The sequence below is a fragment of the Phacochoerus africanus genome, chromosome 8 (assembly GCF_016906955.1).
Source record: "Phacochoerus africanus isolate WHEZ1 chromosome 8, ROS_Pafr_v1, whole genome shotgun sequence".
Classification (NCBI taxonomy): domain Eukaryota; kingdom Metazoa; phylum Chordata; class Mammalia; order Artiodactyla; family Suidae; genus Phacochoerus; species Phacochoerus africanus.
The window spans coordinates 4,175,740-4,196,472 of record NC_062551.1 but is presented as its reverse complement, the minus strand read 5'-3'; the positions used below and the strand labels follow the sequence as shown (position 1 = coordinate 4,196,472).

Genomic DNA, 20,733 nt, shown 5'->3' with positions numbered 1-20,733 from the left:
ATGTTTTTGCCCCTTCTTCTAGCACCTTCAGGGGCCCTTATCCGTCTTCACTTCCAAGGAGACCGCTTGTCCTTACAACCTGAATTCTTTTTTTTTTTTTTTTTTTAACATTTTTGGCTGCCCGGCAGCATACGGAGTTCCCAGGCTAGGGATCCGAGCCCCTGTTTTGACCTCTGCTGCAGCTGTGGCAACACAGGATCCTTTAACCCACTGTGCCAAGCTGAGAGGATGGAACTTGTATCCCGGCGCTGCAGAGACACTGCTCATCCCATTGTGCCACAGCGGGAACTCCAACAACCTGAGTTTTTAAACGCACTTTATCAAAGAGCAAACTTGTGGAGTTCCCTGGTGGACCAGTGGTTAGGGAACCAGCACTGTCACTGCTGTGACTGGGGTTTGATCCTTGGCCCAGGAACTTCCCCAAGCCAAGGGTGTGGCCAAAAAAAAAAAAAAAAACCTTCATGTGTTAAAACTAGCCTCACAGGTTTCTCAGGCCCAGGTGGAGCCTGGTTCCTTGGGTCCTGTAGCCTCGGGCAGCGCTGGCACCAAAACGGCCTACCGGCTCAGAACGACAGGGGACAAGGAGTGGCATGGCTGTCCCACACCCACCTTGGGGGCCAAATCCTCCAGGTGACCAGACACCTGGCTGGGCACCCTGCTTCCTCTGGGTAGGTGTGCTGTCTTGGGAAGCAGTCACGTCCCCAGCTATGATCTATGTTCTTTTTTTTCCTTTCTTTTTAGGGCTGCACCCTCAGCATGTGGAAGTTCCCAGGCTGCCAGCCTACACCACAGCCACATCAGATCCACGCCACATCTCCCACGTCACCGCAGCTTTCGGCAACACTGGATCCTTAACCCATTGATCGAGGCCAGGGATCGAACCCACATCCTCGCGGATACTCGTCAGGTTCGTTTCTGCTGAGCCACGACCGGAACTCCATAATTGGCATTCGTGTTAGAAGGGACACAAGGCCGAAAGCAGACCAGGAGACACATCCAGCCTCTAAGAGCCACGGACAGAATGGGATTCATTGGACCATTTATGAGTGAGGTATTTCATTGCATTTTTATTCTTTAAAAAACCCGTAACAAACAGAAGACTCAGGGCCTGATTCTTCAGATTCTGGCAAGGGTACCTGTAGATCCTAAGAGCCTCTCTCTGCTTCCCATCAGTCAGGCCGTCGGTCATAAAGTACCTGAGAAGCTATTAAAGCTATTATTTCCTTCTTTTTTATAAAAGGAAAATCAATCAGGATCATGTGCGTGTGTCATGCACGCTCTGAGCGCACACCCCTCTTCTGAAGGCTCATTTCAAGGCCTTGTGCTCAGGGCTAAGCGTAGAGTTTGATAAGCCCCCTGGTAAAAAGAATGCAGAAGCTGCAAGATGCAAACAGCTCCTGTTTCCTATGGCTTATAAATCTGGGCATAGACTACAAAAAGGCAGCATTTTCATCAAATCTACAGAAGAGCCGAGCCCCCTGTGCCCTGCCGGGATTCTCAGGGTCTCTGGATGTTGCTCGGGCCCCTCCGAGGGGCTGGACGTGGGTCAGTGGTGCTGCCCGAGGCCCGGCCCGCCGCTGTCCTCGCAGCGTCTCCGGATCACTGCCGTCCGTTTAAAGCAAGGCCACGCTGTCAAGACGACCCACCCTGCCCTTGCCCTTGGAGGTCAGGAGCCCAGGGTGGTCCATCCACTGGCAGGCGGGACATGTATTAGCAGGACTCTGAGCTTCACGGCCCCGAACATCCCCACGTTTCATCAATAAGAAAACCACACCATCGCTGCTCCACAGACCTCCTGGCTCCCCATTTGCTCACAGCACAGATGCTCTTACAAACAGCTGAGAAAAGCAGACGTGGAACCTTAGGGGAGACCGTGTCCCCGCTACCTCCAAAGTCTTTGGCTTTTTCGCCCACTAATACGCTGTTAACACCTCTTTGAAAGAAATTCCAGGACATAGGAAGCTGTTCCCCAAAGCATCACGATTCACAGCCAAACACCGCCTCCCCTTACCAGTGGAAATGGAACACCAAGGCTTTTAACTGGGAGGCCTGAGCAGGAGCCAAGGGCCCCCCAGCGAGTGGATCTCGCTCCCCCACAGCAAGAACGCACATCCTCAACACAGGATTTAATTACTGCCAGAGGCGTCCAACGTCTCAGGCATCTGCGGGGCTCATCCGCAGAGCCAAGGGTAAGAATCAAGCTGCTAATCTGACCCTGAGGGTTTCGGGGGGAGACGCACCCACCAATGGCCATCATGGCCCCAGAGGACTTTTACTCTCTTCCGATGAGGCACCTCCAGGACCACCTGGCCGTGACCAGCACGCTCTGTACCGCAGGGGAGCCCACGCGGGACGGGGGAGGGTCTGCGGGTGGCGCTCTGTCGGGAGCCTGGACCCGGCGGCAGGAGGGCCTGCCCTGGGCCTTCTCCTCAGTCGTCCTCAGGCACCGCCCGGAGCCCCTCGCTGTGGCGACTCCGCCCGCTGGCCTCAAGCAGGATCTGGGCCGCGGGGTCCACATCCAGAATGCTCTTGCTGCTCTTGGCCTTGAGGAGGAGGGAAGAGTGGGCGCGTCTGGGGGCCAAAACCAAGCAGTGACGTCCTGCTGGTGTCCAGTTTATCAGAGTGGAATTAGATCCTACTGTGGCCACACGGAGAACTTGGTGGGGGCTCTTCCCTCCCCCACAGTGTCCCCTCTACCCTGGGATGCCACTGTCGGGAAGTATGGGGTGCAGGGGGGTCCAATAACTCACTGTAGAACCCCGGAACCAGGAGGGGCCCAGACCCTCCACATCTGGCGGAGGAGCCCCACCCACGTGGGTCTTCCTACTAGACCGCCCCAGATCCCAAAGGCCTCCGGCTATGCTGGGTACCCAGTGGCACCTCTCTGGCCAGCCACAGCTGCTGGAAACCAACCTTGAATAAGCATCTCCAGATGCACGAGGAAAGGAATCAGGCTGAGAAAGTGGACAAACACCCCCGCACTCACCGGCTGTGTCACCGAGGGGTCGCCCACGGCCCACACCTCCATCTTCTCGAACCGGAAGTCCTCTTGGGCCGACAGCTGGGGGCTGCTGTACGTGGTGCACGTGGGCTTGGCCTTGCTGTGTCCTTTCCCGAAATCGACATCGACCCACAGCCCAAAGTAATTGTGCTGCCCGCCCATGCCCTGCAGAGGGAAGGACACCTGCATCTCCTCTGTCTGGAGCACCGGACACCCCCGGGCCCCCCAACTCCACGTCGCCAGAGACAAGGGCTGAGAAGGGAATGCAATTTTCTATCTTTTTTTTTTTTCTTTCCTTTTTTGGCACCCCTGTGGCATAGGGAGTTCCCAGGGCCAGAGATTCCATTCGAGCTGGAGCAGCAACACCAGATCTCACTGGGAGATGGAACTGGTGCCTCCACAGAGACAAGCTGGATCATTAACCCACTGTGCTACAGTGGGAACTCCCTTTTTTTTTTAAACTGTGGCATATACAAATTGGTGCAATTTAAGTATCACGTTATAAGTTACTAGAACACCCATCAAGGTGGCCTGACTCCCACCCATGTCTCTCTCAGGGGGCTGAACTGGCAGGAAGTGCTAGTGACAGGACAAAAAATAAAGACCATCAGGCCCAGAGACCCCAGCGAGGAAAATAAGGGGAGAGGTCAGCACTTGACAGTGGGAACCTTCACCCTCGGCCTCTTCTCCCGGTGGCCGAGTCCAGGCTGGAGCGCAGCGCAGTCAGCTCTCCCATACGTCCGGGAGCCCAGCTCTGGCCTGGCCCCGCCCCCGCATCTCCAGCCACGAAGGCCACAGACCAACCATCTGAGGACCAGAAAAACTGGCCGGACTCGTCATTTCCACCCAAACCCTGGAAACGCCCCCAACAAAAGCCCTGTTTTTGCAGGAAAGAAATTCTGTCCCAGGAGTCGCTCAGCGCCGGCTCGGGCCTGAGACCGGGGTAGGGCGAGCTGAACACGCATGCGCACGGACCAAACGCGCAGCTCCCTGAGGCTTGGGGGCGGGCCTGGCGGCACATCGGGACATCCAGGTAGGTTCCATCCGGATGAACATCGCCCTGCAGGGCCGTGCCCTGCCCCGCCCAGGTCCTTACCAGCCCGTTGGGGATGGTCTGCTGCCCGTGATTCAGGTACATGTAGTGGTCATTGTAGCCCGTGCAGGTGTACACGGCCATGGCGGGGCAGATGGAAAACAGGAAAGCACTTGCTGTCCCCTGAAAGTGACCAGAGTGAAAAATCAGCAGGATCGCACATCCGAGCAGGGCACAGGGAGGGGCAGGAAACGGGAACAGGCCCCAGCTCAGAGGGCCAAGTGGGAAGAGCTTCCTGCGGGTCCTCAGTGCGCGCAGGGCTCCCACACGCGCTGCGCGGCAGTCAGGCCATCGGGCGGTGCCCCAAGGACTCGGAGGATGAGCTGCAGGTGCAGGCTGAGGGCAATGCTGAAAAGGGTCCGACATCTGCTGGACACGCCTGTCGAGGCTCACCGGGGCAGATGGGAGCCCTGCCTGCTGCTCCCCAGAGTCAGAAGGAGCAGCTTCGTCTTGATTTAGGAGCAAGGGGCAGGCCCGTCACTCCCAGACCAGCTGAGCGCTCACACAGCCTCAGGCAGGCACGCGCTGTCCCCAGCTTACAAAAGCACATCACCTAGAGGGGAGCAGCTGCCCACAGGGAGGGGAGGGGACACACTGGGAAAGATGACCCTCTAGCTTCGCCCAGGGCACAGGCGTGGGCATGCTGCCACTCAAGAGAAGGTGCCAGTCAAAACTCCAGAATGTTCAGCATCCCCGGCTCAGAGATGCCTCCCGTCCCTGACTCACTGGGGAGAGGGATGGAGGCTGTGCCTCCCCCAGGGAGCTCCGGGCCAACTGGGAGCCAAAGCAGGGATGTTCCCCACAGGTGTGCGATCCTGGCCGGAAGGACTGGCCCCCCAAGGTGAGAGGACCGAGCTCCGGTACTTGGGGGTCAGGCCACTGATCAGGTGGGAAGACGCTCCAAGAAGCCGACTGGGAGCACAAAGGAGCAGGGTGGACACGGAGGGGGGGTTGGGAGGACGGCCCTCGGCAGCACGTGGGCCTGGACTGGCAGAATCAGGACCAGCCACGCCCAGGCCTCAATCCAGACTGACCCCGGGGGCTCTGTGGGAACGTCACCCCTCCAAAGTCCGAAAGGACATCCGGAGATGGAGATGGCCAGGTGAAGGGCCGCTCCATGGGGCAGGGGATCCCTCAGGGGAAAGGTGGGGCGGGGGATGACAGCAGGGTCCCTCAGCTGTACCCCAGGGTCTGTGAGGGACGAAGGGAGGTGAGCCTGCAGAGGTCACCAAGATGTGATGACACAGGCTAGAGACTCTGGCCTCAGTCCATGTGCAAAAGGTTAGGTTTAGACTGAAGGAGCTGCGTGGTCCCACCTGTGGCCCCAGGCACCGAGCATAAGCTGGTGCCTTGCGTTGCAGCCAGTGTTTATTGAGTCCCGGATGCTAAGAGACGTGACGGGGCCACAAAGCATGGGCCTCGGCCACTCTGTCCATCCTGGGGCCCATGGTCAGAAGGGAGGCATCCTGGGTGCAGGGCAAGGACCAAGGAGTCAGGAGACCTACAAAAGTGTCAGTTCCCGAGAGGGGCTCCTCCCTGGACTCTCACAATGACAGTGCTACCCACAGCCCGGTGGTTTACAAGCTGCCATTCCCCATGGTCCTGGGGAACCTAGGCCCACGGAAGTTAAGCACTTGATCCAGGACAGAGCCACACCCAGCAGCTGTGTGCTCCGCCCAGAGCTTCAGGCCTTTAGCTGCCCCTTGCACAGCAGAGGCGAAAAGGAAGCGACCTGGTGGCTGTCACATGTTTCAAGGCTCAAATATTCAAGGTGACTGTTTCTGGGACAAAGGGACAAGAACGCGCAGCGTTTGACTGTCAGCTGTGATGCTAGGCTGCCCCCTGCTGGTCCATCCTCTTCAGAACAGAATGAATGAGCTCAAGCTTGAAAACTTGCTACCTGCATTTTCCCACTGCTCTTCAAGGAGGTGAATTCTGCTCGTTAATCAAAGATGAAGACGCAGCAGGGCTGACCTGGAGTTACTGGGACAGGCACTGGAAGAAACGGCATTTTCATCTGGGATAATGAGTCTGTTTTTCCACATCCTAAAGCGGAGCCTCCAACCACAAGCAGACCCAGGCTGTCGCTCCCCAGAGGGCCCCCCCCCCCCGCGACACCACAACTGGAAGAGGAGGGTGTGCAGAAGCGCCAGCTGCAGGCCCGAGACTGGGGTCCCCTGCTTCCCAGGCCGGCCCCGGGCTGGCATCTGGGCACCTGGATTGGGCGGGTGCCCCCACTCCCAGGACGGAGGGGCAGCTGCCTGCACTGCATTGAGTGTCCAGTGTGGCTGGTGCTGGACTCCCGCTGTCCTGCGAGCCTGGGGTTTGGGCACCTGCCAGGCAGGGGTGCTCACGTCACCGGGTTCTGGGTGTCCCTGCTGGACAGCACTGCACACTGTGCTGTCACCGCTCGTCGCTGGGGAATTAAGCACGTCCTGTGCGACTCCTTGAGGGAGGAGGCGGGAGCCCGGCTGCCCTGGGCGTCACCCCCGGGCATCACCCCCACACCTGTCCCCTGGGCCACGCTTGCTCTGCATCCTCTCACTGTGACAGACCAGCCAAAGTCCTACTAGTGACTCAGTGACATGGGCATGGTCTTGGGGACCTTGACACAGTGAAGGGCTGGTAGCAGCAGCTATGTTAAAGATCTGGAACAATCTGAAACCTAGAAAAAAACAAATCCTGAAACAATGAGCTCTCAGGCACAGAGGCACCCGGCCTTCCCGTCACGCTCCCTTCTACCCACCCCAGGCGAGAGCTGCTAAAACCTCTCCCGTACAAGCACCTCTGCTCCGGGACGCGCTCCGGCCGGCAGAAGCTCTCCCTCGTGCAGGGAAGACGGGAGGATGGATCACACAAGTGTGTCGCCTGAAAGAGGACCTTTGGGAGCACACGACTCTCGTGTGGTCTGGAAGGCGTCCTGGAGGAGGCAGCCCCAGGCTGAGGCCCGACAGGAGCTGCTTGTGTAATTAGGTGGAAGAGGGAGAAAGAGCGGTGTGTGCTGCGTCCTGAGACGAGAACGCAGCCTGTTCTGGAAACCGGGCAATGCAGCGAGACGGAGCACAGAGCACAGGAGGGGTCGTGAGGCTGAAAATAAAGGGTGTTCTGTCCTAGCACGCGGGGGTGCGTCTGAAGGTCTCTGGGGGAGAGCACCGCATGAGGTGCGCTGGGATGTGGCAGACGGATGGGACAGGTGAGTCCAAGAGCTGAGGACCAGTCAGAAGTTACCTGCAGCTAGATGGGCGGGGGCGGGGGGCGCAGGCAGAGAGGATGACCGTCTGGTTCGGACATGCAGCCCCCGTCCCACAGGAGCACATGGCCTCTCACGTCCTTCTCAGGACGCTGGGTCCTTCCTTCCACCAACCCAGCCAGGGAGGGTATCAGCCTCGCCCCCTCACTGGGAGGGAGCCTCCCGGAACTGATGGCCAGGCTGTTGCATTTAGTCCTGGGGAGTAAAGGGGGCCTCTCTCTGCCCACCCAGAGCCACTAGGAAAAGCCTCCATCTCACAGCTCCCAGCCCCAGGAGACCTTCTGAGAACAGAGGCCAGGGGCACCGAGGGGACAGCGGTACCATCATTGCCGGGAGGCAGGTGCAGCTCTGCGTATGAGGAGAGCCCCCGCCAGGAGATGAGGCTTCTCCAAAAGAGTCCTTTAAGAGCGTTTACCAAAGCACTTTCTTCGAGGTGGGGATTTACTCGGGGCCTTTCGTCCAGGGCATCCAAGAGTCTAGCAGAGCTTCTAACCTCCAGCAAAATCACAAAACCCCAAAACTACGGGCAGGAGTTCCCTTCATGGTGCAAGTGGAAATGAATCCGACTAGGAACCATGAGGTTGTGGGTTCGATCCCTGGCCTCGCTCAGTGGGTTAAGGATCAGGCGTTGCCGTGAGCTATGGTGTAGATCGAAGACGCGGCTCGGATCGGGCGTTGCTGTGGCTGTGGTGTAGGCCAGCAGCAACAGCTGCGATGCGACCCCTAACCTGGGAACCTCCATATGCCGCAGGTGCAGCCCTAAAAAGACAAGAGACAAAAGGGGAAGAAAAAAAAAAAAAAACTATGGGCAGAAGCAGCAAAGCAGACACACATGGGGCTCCAGGAAAGGAAGCCAGTCACAGGCCCCTGAGCGAGAACAGCCCGCCTGCCAGAGCCGCTGTGACCTGGGCCCTTCCGCAGCCCAGCCCCTCCCTCGGTCTAAGGATGCTAAGCGGCCACTTCGGCACCTAAAACCCAGGGGCTCACCCTGTCCTACTCACCTGCCCCTGCAGCCAGAATCTAAACAGGAATCCATGAGGCACTACATGGTCATAAAGAAACGCCATATTTCACCATCCTCCAAACAGCCAGGAGGACACGGAGACAGAAAAGGCACGCTCAGGGTCAGCTCGGAGGTCTCCACGCGACAGGCGTCCCACCAGAGTGTGTGATGAATGCTGGGCTATCGTGTGCGGTGCTGGTGGCCAAGTCTTACCTTGAAACTGAGGCTTGACCTCCCAGGAGCAGGAGGCAAACCCCCCGAACACGTGGCCGTCCTGGTCCTCAAGCAGCACCACGCAGGGCCCCCGCTGGGTGATGCGCCCACAGAGCTGGGCGAAGCTGTGCCCGTGGAGCGCGGTCGCGAAGAGCAGGCGCCAGCGGTGCCGCAGATCCCGGGGCAGGTGGGAGTTGATGTAGGCGACGGAGAGGACGTCCAGGAGGCTGGCAAACTCCCGCCCTCGGTCCACCTGGCGCTCCGGGAGCAGGGTGGCCAGATCGAGGGACGAGCGCAGGAGCCGAAAGCCTTGGTGGATGACCACGCTCAGAAATGTGGCCACATGAGGGGCCCGGAACAGCCAGGCCTCGACCATGGCACGGTCACAGCCGCAGTCCAGCCGCTGGGGCCCAGGAAGCTTCTCACCATCTAGGAGAGGAGAAAACAGGGCCAGTGGGTGCTGACAGCTCCTTCTCTACCCACCTAAACCTGCTCCATCCAGCTGGGGAGCCGCGCCTGGATGCTCCACAGTGAGATGCATGGTGAGTATAAAATATACTTGGGATTTAAAAATAACTGTGGGCGCTCCCTTCGTGGCTCGGTGGTTAAAACGAATCCCACTAAGAACCATGAGGTTGCGGGTTTGATCCCTGGCCTTGCTAAGTGGGTTAAGGATCCGGCATTGGCATGAGCTGTGGTGTAGGTCGCAGATACGGCTCGGATCCGGCATTGCTGTGGCTGTGGTGTAGGTCGGCGGCTACAGCTTCTGTTGGACCCCTAGCCTGGGAACCTCCATATGCCAAGGGTGCAGCCCTAAAAAAATAAAAATAAAAATACCTGTGGTGGAGTTCCCGTCGTGGCGCAGTGGAAATGAATCTGACTAGGAACCATGAGGTTGCGGGTTCGATCCCTGGCCTCGCTCAGTGGGTTAAGGTCCAGCGTTGCTGTGAGCTGTGGTGTAGGTCACAGATGTGGCTCGGATTCCAAGTTGCTATGGCTGTGGTGTAGGCCAGCAGCTGTAGCTCCGATTCAACCCCTAGCCTGGGAACCTCCATATGCCATGGATGCAGCCCTAAAAAGACAAAATGCAATGAAATGAAATGAAATTCACATTTATAATAAAACACTAACCCTTTTATAAAACAAGTTTACTTTGCAAAGAGATTCACTATAGTTTTTTTGTTGTTGTTTCTGTTTTTGGTTTGTTTGTTTGTTTGTTTATGGCCATACCCACGGCATAGGGAGGTTCCCAGGCTAGGGGTCTAATTGGAGCTGCAGCTGCCAGCCTACACCACAGCCACAGCAATGCCAGATCCTGAACCCACCAATTGAGGCCAGGGATCAAACCCGCAACCTCGTGGTTCCTAGTCAGATTCATTTCCACTGCGCCATGACGGGAACTCCACCACAGGTTTTTTTAAATCCCAAGTAAATTTAAATAAATGCTATTTCTCGCCAGCAATAGAATACATAGTCTTCTCCAGTGTACGTGAGATATTCTGTAGAACAGACCATACGTATAGGCCATAAAACATGCCTCAATAAACTTTAAACTGAACAGAAATCATATAAAGTATATTCTTCAACCACAAGAATATGAACCTCAAGGTAATGAAATTACTAATTACTAACAGAAGGAAATTTGGGAAATTCACAAACACGAAGAAATTAAATACACCTCTAAATAACCAGCAGACCAAAGGAGAAATCAGGAGGGGGGTTAGAAATACTGAGATGAATGAAAACAAAAACACAACATACCAAAACTTGTGGGTTCAGCTAAAGCAGTGCTTAGAGGGAATTGCTTTGTTTTGTTTTGTTTTTAGGGCCACACTCGCAGCACATGGAGGTTCTCAGGCTAGGGGTTGAACTGGAGCTGCAGCTGCCGGCCTACACCACAGCCATAGCAACGCAGGATCCGAGTCACGTCTGCGACCTACACCACAGCTCATGGCAAGGCTGGATCCTTAACCCACTGAGCAAGGCCAGGGATTAAACCCGCATCCTCATGGATACTAGCTGGATTTGTTTCCACTGCCCCACAATGGGAACTCTAGAGGGAAATTTATAGCCATAAATGACTATATGAAAAGAATAGAGAACTCAAAAAATCTTCTATCTTGAGAAACTAGAAAAAAAAAAAAAACTAAATCTAAAGGAAGCAGAAGAAAGGAAATAAAAGGCTCAGATGAAGAGAAATGAAGGAATTAGACAACAGAAAAAAATCCACAAAACCACAAGTTGGCTCTTTGAAAATAACAAAAAGTGAACAAATCTTTAGCTAAACTGACCAAGAAAAAAAGAGAAAACTCAAGTGAGTGACATCAGAGATGACAGGGGGACATCAGTGCTGACCTTGCAGAAATAAGGAGCATAAGGAAATGCCACCAACACCTGTACACCAACCAATGAGACAATCTAAACCGCCCTCCCAAGTTGGGAGACTCAGGCCACTGGCTTCAAAATTGTCCTCCAAGACTACAGGGACGGAGATGGCGAGGCACCCGCCCCGGGCCAGGGCTAAGGTCTAGGACAGGGATGGAGATAGCGTGGTACCCGCCCCGGGCCGAGGTCTAAGGTCTAAGACAGGGACGGAGATGGCGTGGTACCTGCCCCGGGCCGAGGTCTAAGGTCTAGGACAGGGACGGAGATGGCGTGGTACCCACCCCAGGCCGAGGTCTAAGGTCTAGGACAGGGACGGAGATGGCGTGGTACCTGCCCCAGGCCGAGGTCTAAGGTCTAAGACAGGGACGGAGATGGCGAGGCACCTGCCCCGGGCCGAGGTGTAGGTCAGGGATGGAGATCACATGTCCCCCACCCACCCACATGCCGAGGTCTAGGGTCTAGGGCAGGGACGGAGATGACATGCTCCCGCCACCCCCAGGCCAAGGTCTAGGGTCTAGGGCTGGGCACTTGCCTTGAAGCTTCAGCTCGGAGAACAGCTGAGCAGCCAGCGCCTGCACCCTGGGCGGGGAGCCCGAGGCCTGTTTCTGAGTCCAGCCTCTCAGCTCCTGCCTGTAGTGCAGCACATGCACCACAGAGCCAACCAGATCCTCTGTAAACTTGAAGATCACAATTTGACCATTAATCACATCTCCGCTGCGACCTATGACCTACATGCCATCAACGCGGGGAAGGGCGTGTTCTCTCTTTAGGGCTGAATGGGAGGGACCACAACGCGGGGGAGTCACTCGTCGTCCTAACAATACCCTTGGCTGGTCTAGCCGGCCAATGCCTTTTTGTCCAGGAGTCCTGACCTCCACCGGGGACGAGGTCTAGCATCCCCCAAGGGTGCACCTCTCCCCAGAACCTCCCTCAGCTGCTTCATCACCCTGCGTCCCCCACCCAAGGCCACCAAGACCGCGTGGGGCGGCAGTGGGGGACCCCGGTGGCCTCTTACCCTTAGGACCTCTCTGGCTTCCGCGGGGCCGTCTGTGGCAGAAGCCATTGCCAGGATCACCAGACTCTTCTCCTCAGAGCTGCCTTTGAGCAGGTGGGACATGGACAGCGTGAACTGCTCCTGGGAGACGCGCGTGCTGGGCCCCGTGGCCTTCCCGGTCGGGTCAGCCCTCCGCATGCCCTCGAACAGTCTAGTGACCATCTCTGGGGGCAGGGCTTCCCCCACGTGGCTCTGTGGGGACAGGAAGGCAGAACGGCCACACATGGGGCAGGTCAAACGCAGCAGGGTGACAGAAAAATAACTCGGGGACCGAGACCAACCACTGCTCCCGGCACCCAGCCTTCCGAGCTCCCCACCTGCACCAGCTCTCCTCACCGAAGGCAAGATGCCGCCCAGGCGCCCACAAACCTAACGTGTCCTGGCTTGTGGTTCATCTTGAACCTCAGACTCTTCCTCATCCATTTCCATCCTGCCCTCCCAACTTGCCCGTCTCCCAGACTGGCCACGTCCCCCCAGCCTCTGGCCACCGACTGCTCTTCCCTCTGCTTACATCTGCTCCATACTAGATTCTAGAAGCTGTCATGTGCATGCCTGCATGTATGACCATGTAGGACGCAGGGTCTGTGTCGAGCTGAAATGGTCTCCTCTATATTAGGGGCTTCCAGATACACTAGCTAGCTCTGTCTACCCGAGTTCTTTGTGCTCAATACGCATTTTGAATTAGTCTTTACTTCAAATCTCATTCTTATCTGTCTTGGTAGTAACATTCTGTAAACATCCTTTTCCCTTAGACTCCAGCATCAAAGTCCAATTTGGTCCAGGGATTACATGTTGACAGAAGGCAAATCAGGAACGAAATCAGTGGGGTCTGAAAACGGAACCCTCTCAAAACAAGTGACTCGTCTCCACAGTCTGCAAGTCTTAGGAAGCAGGTTCCCACCCTCACTGCTCGAAAAGGGTATTCTGGAGTTCCCTGGGGGCCTAGCGGTGTTGTCACTGCTGTGGCTTGGGGTCAGTCCCTGGCCCGGGAACGTCCACATGCTGGGGGTGCAGCCAAAAAAGGGGGGACTGTTTCTATTTCTGTCGGTGCTTCCAGAGTCCTACCAGAAGGGCAAACTCTACTTCTTTGCCAAAGGAACTTTTAACACTATTTATCATGACACACATTGCTGAAGGTTGTCACCAACTGTGCAGCCAAGTCCCTAAGTGGCCTGTCTGTTCCAGCTGAGTGGGCAGGCCAGCAGACGAGCGTGCTCTGGGTCTAGTGGACACGGGGACACACACACACACACGCAGCCATGACCCCATCACCTATACACACACACACACGCAGCCATGACCCCATCACCTACACACACACACGCAGCCATGACCCCATAACCTACACACACACACACAGAGCCATGACCCCATCTCACACACACACACATACACAGCCATGACCCCTTCACCTACACACACACAGCCATGACCCTGTCACCTACACACACACACACACACAGCCATGACGCCGTCACCTACACACACACAAACACACACACAGCCATGACCCCATCACCTACACACACACACACACACAGCCGTGACCCCTTTACCTACACACAAACACACACACAGCCATGACCCCGTCACCTACACACACACACACGCAGCCATGACCCTGTCACCTACACACACACACACATACACAGCCATGACCCCTTCACCTACACACACACACACAGCCATGACCCCTTCACCTACACACAAACACACACACAGCCATGACCCTGTCACCTACACACAAACACACACAGCCATGACCCCTTCACCTACACACACACACACAGCCATGACCCCTTCACCTACACACAAACACACACACAGCCATGACCCCTTCACCTACACACAAACACACACACAGCCATGACCCTGTCACCTACACACAGACACACACAGCCATGACCTCTTCACCTACACACAAACACACACACAGCCATGACCCTGTCACCTACACACAGACACACACAGCCATGACCTCTTCACCTACACACAAACACACACACAGCCATGACCCCTTCACCTACACATAAACACACACACAGCCATGACCCTGTCACCTACACACACACACACACAGCCATGACCCCTTCACCTACACACACACACACAGCCATGACCCCTTCACCTACACACACACACACAGCCATGACCCTGTCACCTACACACACACACACACAGCCATGACGCCGTCACCTACACACACACACACACACAGCCATGACCCCATCACCTACACACAAACACACACAGCCATGACCCCTTCACCTACACACACACACACAGCCATGACCCCTTCACCTACACACAAACACACACACAGCCATGACCCTGTCACCTACACACAGACACACACAGCCATGACCTCTTCACCTACACACAAACACACACACAGCCATGACCCCTTCACCTACACATAAACACACACACAGCCATGACCCTGTCACCTACACACACACACACGCGCACAGCCATGACCCCATCTCACACACACACACACGCAGCCATGACCCCATCACCTACACACACACACAGCCATGACCCCTTCACCTCCACAGCAAACACACACACAGCCATGACCCCATCACCTACACACACACACACACGCAGCCATGACCCCATAACCTACACACACACACACAGCCATGACCCCATCTCACACACACACACACACACGCAGCCATGACCCCATCACCTACACACACACACAGCCATGACCCCTTCACCTACACACACACAGCCATGACCCCTTTACCTACACATAAACACACACACAGCCATGACCCCATCACCTACACACACACACACACACAGCCATGACCCCTTCACCTACACATAAACACACACACAGCCATGACCCTGTCACCTACACACACAACACGCGCACAGCCATGACCCCATCTCACACACACACACACGCAGCCATGACCCCATCACCTACACACACACACAGCCATGACCCCTTCACCTCCACAGAAACACACACACAGCCATGACCCCATCACCTACACACACACCACACACGCAGCCATGACCCCATAACCTACACACACACACACAGCCATGACCCCATCTCACACACACACACACACACGCAGCCATGACCCCATCACCTACACACACACACAGCCATGACCCCTTCACCCCCACAGAAACACACACACAGCCATGACCCCATCACCTACACACACACACACACACACACACGCAGCCATGACCCCATCTCACACTCTCACACACACACACAGACACACACGCAGCCATGACCCCGTCACCTCCCGGGCTAGCATCCTTCATCTGTGAGGTGGGGATGCTGGGGCATCTCTGTTCCGCACGCGCTAAAGAGGAGGCTCCGAACGCCGCCGCCACACTCGGCGTCCCTCCCCTCACCGAGGAAGACGGGCTGATGGCGTCCCTGTGTCGCTGTCCTGCTCTGGGCACCCAAACTCGCAGTGAGGAGCCCACGCAACGGGGCCAAAGACGGGAATGGGCAGTTGTCACTTTTTGTCAGGCGAACCTCGACTCAGAAAACCACAAAACTCCTAGGACCGCAAACGCTTTGGAATCCTAAAGGCCAAGGCCGACTTTGGACCCACAGATAGAGCGAGGGCAGCCTGTCCCCCGTCTGGAAGGAAAGCAGGAGACAAGGGTTCAAAAGATGGGAAGCAGGCCAGCCCCGCTGGGCAGCCTCAACTTGGCAATGTCCCCCAAACGCTGCAGCACGAAGCCAGGGCCCACAGAGCCCGAAGAAGGGCCTAGCTGCACCTTTCCAGAAAACACACCCCTCAGGGTCCCCATGCACCTGTCTTACAGGGACAGAGCCAGGTTTAGGGTTTTGGGGGGGGGGGGGGGAGGTGGTTGTTTTTAGGGCCACACCTGCAGCATATGGATGTTCCCAGGTTAGGGGTCGAACTGGAGTGAGAGCCGCCAGCCTACACTACGGTCCCAGCAAGACGGGATCGGAGCTGCATCTGTGACCTGCACTGCAGGTCACAGCATCACTGGATCCTTAGCCCACTGAGTGAGGCCGGGGATCGAACCCACATCCTCGTAGATACTAGTCAGATTCGTTTCCTCTGTGCCACGACAGGAACTCCCGAGAGCCAATTCTTTTTTTTTTTTTTTTGTCTTTTTGCCTTTTCTTGAGCCACTCCAGCGGCATGTGGAGGTTCCCAGCCTAGGGGTTGAATCAGAGCTGTAGCCTGGCCTACGCCAGAGCCACAGCAACGCGGGATCCGAGCCGCGTCTGCAACCTACACCACAACTCACGGCAACGCTGATCCCAAACCCACTGAGCAAGGCCAGGGATCAAACCTGCAACCTTCATGGTTCCTAGTCAGATTTGTTAACCACTGCGCCACAACGAGAACTCCCTGAGAGCCAATTCTGGCCTGACCCTTGCTCCAAACTGAACATGAACTTCTTCCCAAAGGGACAGGTTGTGTGTGGGGGCGGGGGGGGAGACTGGGGTTTGGGGACCAGCATGTGCACACTGAGGTATTCGGAATGACTGGCCAGTAGGCACCTGCCGTGTAGCACAGGGAACTCTACCCCATGTTCTGGGGTGGTGTGTGTGGGGAAAGAATCTGAAAGAGCACGGATGTGGGTACGTGCATAACTCAGCCACTCGGCTGCGTAGCAGAAATTATCACAACCTTGTCAATCAACCGTACGTCGATAAAACCTTAGAAAATGAAAACATAAAATAAAATGAACATGAACTTCTGGCTGTTCCTCTTGCCTTCAGGGCCTGCAGAGAGAAGGATCTGGGCGAGGTGCTGGAGCTGAGCTTCTCCAATGACAAAGCATCAAACAATCCATCGACCTCGGCCTGCTCCTCGGGAAGAAAGCGGGAGCAGAGACCCTGCCCCGAGCGACTCTTGCTGTTTCCCATCTGTCTGGACAGCCGGCGGCGTCTCTGCGGGAGGAAAGGTCGCGCAGGGTCAGACGGGGACTCCACATGCGATAATCACAGGAAACAAATGTCGCTAAGTCTACGGTCAAGTGAATCAATACTGATTTAGCTGCAAAATGGAGCAAAATGCATCACAGCCACGTAAGGTTCCAATGTGCTAGAAATTAACAGGCGATACAAATAACATGGAAAAACCCAATTCTGATTACTCTGGCCTCCCGAAGCAGGCTCATAATTGCTAACCAACTGTCTGGATTTATTTTTATTTTTTGTCTTTTTAGGGTTGCACCCGAGGCATATGGAGGTTTCTCAAGTCTCACGGCAGCAGGAGAGCCAGCAGGGAAACCTCGGGCCTGGGCTCCAGGTCCGGCCGGCGTGAGGCTCCCCCCATCTCTAAGCTACAGGGCGGCACAGCCCCCGCGGCCACGCCAAGACAGACCCGTCCTCGCCATCGACTCTTCGAAGAGCCCGGGAAAGAACCTGATCGCTCAGGCCTGAGGAGAAGCGCCTCCTCAGTGACTTCTACTCGCCCACCAACTCGGGGGAGGCAAGCAAAGGCACCAAGAAGGTCCCAACGTCACTGGCTCCGCATCATTCGCCATCAGGCTCGGACGGCGGACCTGTGCTCGGAGTATTCAGTGTGAAGGCGCCGCCCAGAAGGAAGCAGCCGAGAACACAGGTCGACACCCACCGGCTGAGGACAAGCGGGGGTACGGCCCGCGTGTGCACCGAGCTGCGTTTGCAGCCTGCTGCAGCTGCAGCGAGGACACCAGGGGGGCGTGGGAAGAGCGTGGAGGGGCTGCCTGCTTGGAAGGCTCTGGGAGGGAGGGGTCAGTCCGAGACTGGGTCGCTCAACACTCTTCATCGAGGACGCAGGAGGGACAGAGGGCAAGACATTAGGGGGGACTGGTCTCTCCAACGGAAAGGGGGCTGCGGGTTATTCTGGGAGCCCACGCAGTGACCTGATGCGTCTACAAGGCGTGCCTTTGCCTTCACTTGGTTCCGTCCCAGCTTTGCTTACAGGATCAGTAAATCACAACAGCTTTACTCAAAGGGGGGGGGGTGGCTTTCGGAGTGGGGGGGGTGTGGGGTTTTTTGGTTTTTTTTTTTAGGACCGAACCCGAGGCATGTGGAAGTCCCCAGGCTAGGGGTCAAATCAGAGCTTTAGCCGCTGGCCTACATCACAGCCAGATCCTTAACCCACTGATCGAGGCCAGGAATCGAACCCGCGTCCTCATGGATACTAGTTGGGTTTGTTACTGCCGAGCCACGACGGGAACTCTCTCAAAGGTATTTTTAACTTCATACCTTCCCCAGCCAGAGAAATTCAAATTCTCTCAAAATCATGTTAATTTATCAAGTCTCAAAAGAGCTTGTCATGCAACTCTCCCTGCACCCCTATCTTGTCATCCTGCTGAAATCCCCAAAATGGTAAATGCATAAAAATGCACCCCAGTGAATTCCATTTCATTCTCAGGGTCTTCACACCAAAGATGACCAACTTTTTCTCTCCTTCTAGAAAACCTGAAGGCCGTGACTCACCCAAACGCTGGAAGGTGGCAGCCTTCTCGACTCCTGAAAGGACAGAGTTTTGAGATGTTAGCACAACGTCGCATCACGGCTGGACCCTCCAGGCCTGACAGCCGTGCCCACCCAGAGGGGCTCCCAAGGCCGACCTCACAGATACGTGTGGTCCACTACGAGCACCAGACACCAGGCAGGCCCTGCGGGCAGTTCGCTTCCGCCCCCTGGCTGTCCACGTCTGCACACCCCACTGCCTGTTCAGCCCTGGGTTCCAAGACTACCAGGCTTTCCTGACTGTCTCAGAACCACCTGCTGCGTAACCGACATGGACGCAGCCACTGCCCCCTCCCCGCCCGTGCTTGCGCCCCCACCACCACCTCCCACTTGCCACCCACTCCCACATTCACGCCTGACTCACCCACCTGTAGAATCTGAAAGTCATAAAAGAGACTCTGCCCCACGGCCCCCAGGCCAGCACCTGAGCCAGCAGGGAGCACGCAGGCATGGGACACGCCGGTGCAATGGCTGTGTTGTCCCTCGCCAGCCCCTCACGCAGAGGGCCGTCTCCCACCACCTCCCACGCACAGATTCCACGAGGTCAGCCTGGTCCCGGTCCTGAGAAAGCCTGGGTCCCCACGTTCAGCTCCCATGGGACTCACCTCCCTGACCGCAGGCACCCAGGGGCCCCTTGGATCAGTGCTGCTCATTCCCACCCACGACCGGTCCCCTGCCCAAGAACGGGCTCCAGGATGCCCCCACCCCTGTACCCTTCGGCCCACCAGGCCTGGGCCACGGCAGGGACTTGGCGCATGTGAGGTGGCCATCTGCTGAGCCATCCCCACTTTGAGAAGGAACAAGCCCCCAAGCCACCAGGGATGCTGACGGCCAGGACTCCAGCTGATGCCACCCACCTCTTTATGGCAACGCCAGCTACGGGCCACACCTCAAATTCCCCAAATCCTGGGAAAGCTTCCCTCCTTCTCAACACCAAGGAATGGCTCTAGCAGGGGGACCCCAGCCTCTCTAAGGAGGACGTCTGGGACGAACACGGTGCCACTATTTAAACGCCAGTCCTCAGGACCTCCCCGGTGACCTGAGACGTAGGACTCGGCGCGGCCAGGGCTGTGTCACTAAGAGGTCACGGGTCCTACCCCCTCCAGGACAGTGGCCTTCCTGACACCAGCGCGTGCATCTAATTCCTCAGACAGGTAACCCCAAGATCAGAGGGGATGGGCTGAGCACAGGGGGGGCGAGAGTGGACAATGTCCCAGAGGGTCTCAGAGCACCCCCTGGAGGCTCGCCCGGGCAGCACAGACCACACACGCCAGGGTGCAGGGCTGAAAGCAAGCTGGTCCCGGCGAGGGCTGGTGTGGGAGGGCCCTGGCCACCTCTGCCCAGCCCTGTCTTCACAGGCTCCTCCTCTGTTGTCTGAAAACAGCAGCTTGGCCAGGCCTCCGTGGGGCCCAAAGGCCTGTGAGAAAGGACAGGGAGGAGTGGGGGGCAGACAGGCACAGGAGAGGCCATGGCAGGGGGTGGGCACAGGGCAGCACCTGGAGAGACACCAGGAAGGGCAGTGAAGCAGGGCAGCCAGGGGGCCTTTTCTTTCAGGAGGAGGAGGGGTAGGGGTGGAAGAGCCTCAAGCCAGAGCCAGAGGCTGGAGTCAGAGAAGTGGGGGACAGGCGGCCTGCAAGACTGTGGCACGCCCCCACCCCCCATTCTCAGGTTCCACAGGGCATGAGTAAGAGGGCACATCTCAGAACTGCTCCACTGGTACCACTTCCTGATAAGGAGCCCCCAACAAGGCAGGATGATAAAGCCAGGGCTACAGGCTTCCCAAGTTCATCTGGCCTAGACGCGGTCACTTCGAGCAGGCTGAATCAACTTTGGGGAGGAATGAAGGCCTTCGATTCACCCCTCCTTCTCTCCAAATGCCCCTACTTCTCTCCAAACACACGGTCCTGAACTGCCCCCCCACCAGTCCCCGGCAAAGGTTTTCTCACGGGACTGTTCTGGGCATGTGATACCTGAGCAGAGGGTTTTTTCCCTGACAAGTTGTGCCTAAAAGAACACAGTGCCGGCCTGAGTCTTCTGTGGGCGTGGAAACCTCACCTTCTCCTCCAGCAGGACACACCTCCATGTCCCTCCAGACTGCTAACCCCTGTGCCCCTCAACTGGGGGTGGCTTTGTCCCCCCAGAGGACACGTGGCAATGATGTTTGGTTGTCACAACCAGGGAGAGAGGTGCTGCTGGCATCCAGTGGACAGAAACCAGGGATGCTGCTAAATGCCGTACAAG

At 56.7% G+C, this 20,733-nt stretch overlaps 1 protein-coding gene across 1 annotated transcript; it reads right to left on the bottom strand.

Moving 5' to 3' along the window:
• Positions 1-1,047: 1,047 nt before the first annotated feature.
• Positions 1,048-18,419, bottom strand: MEAK7 (MTOR associated protein, eak-7 homolog). The gene is made up of 8 exons (XM_047790878.1): positions 18,366-18,419; positions 16,741-16,917; positions 11,961-12,191; positions 11,478-11,622; positions 8,551-8,989; positions 4,098-4,206; positions 2,987-3,166; positions 1,048-2,543 (listed from the first exon to the last, which is right to left on the bottom strand). The coding sequence occupies exons 1-8, from the start codon at positions 18,378-18,380 to the stop codon at positions 2,430-2,432; spliced, it is 1,410 nt and encodes a 469-aa protein (XP_047646834.1). The 5' UTR covers positions 18,381-18,419; the 3' UTR covers positions 1,048-2,429.
• Positions 18,420-20,733: the final 2,314 nt, after the last annotated feature.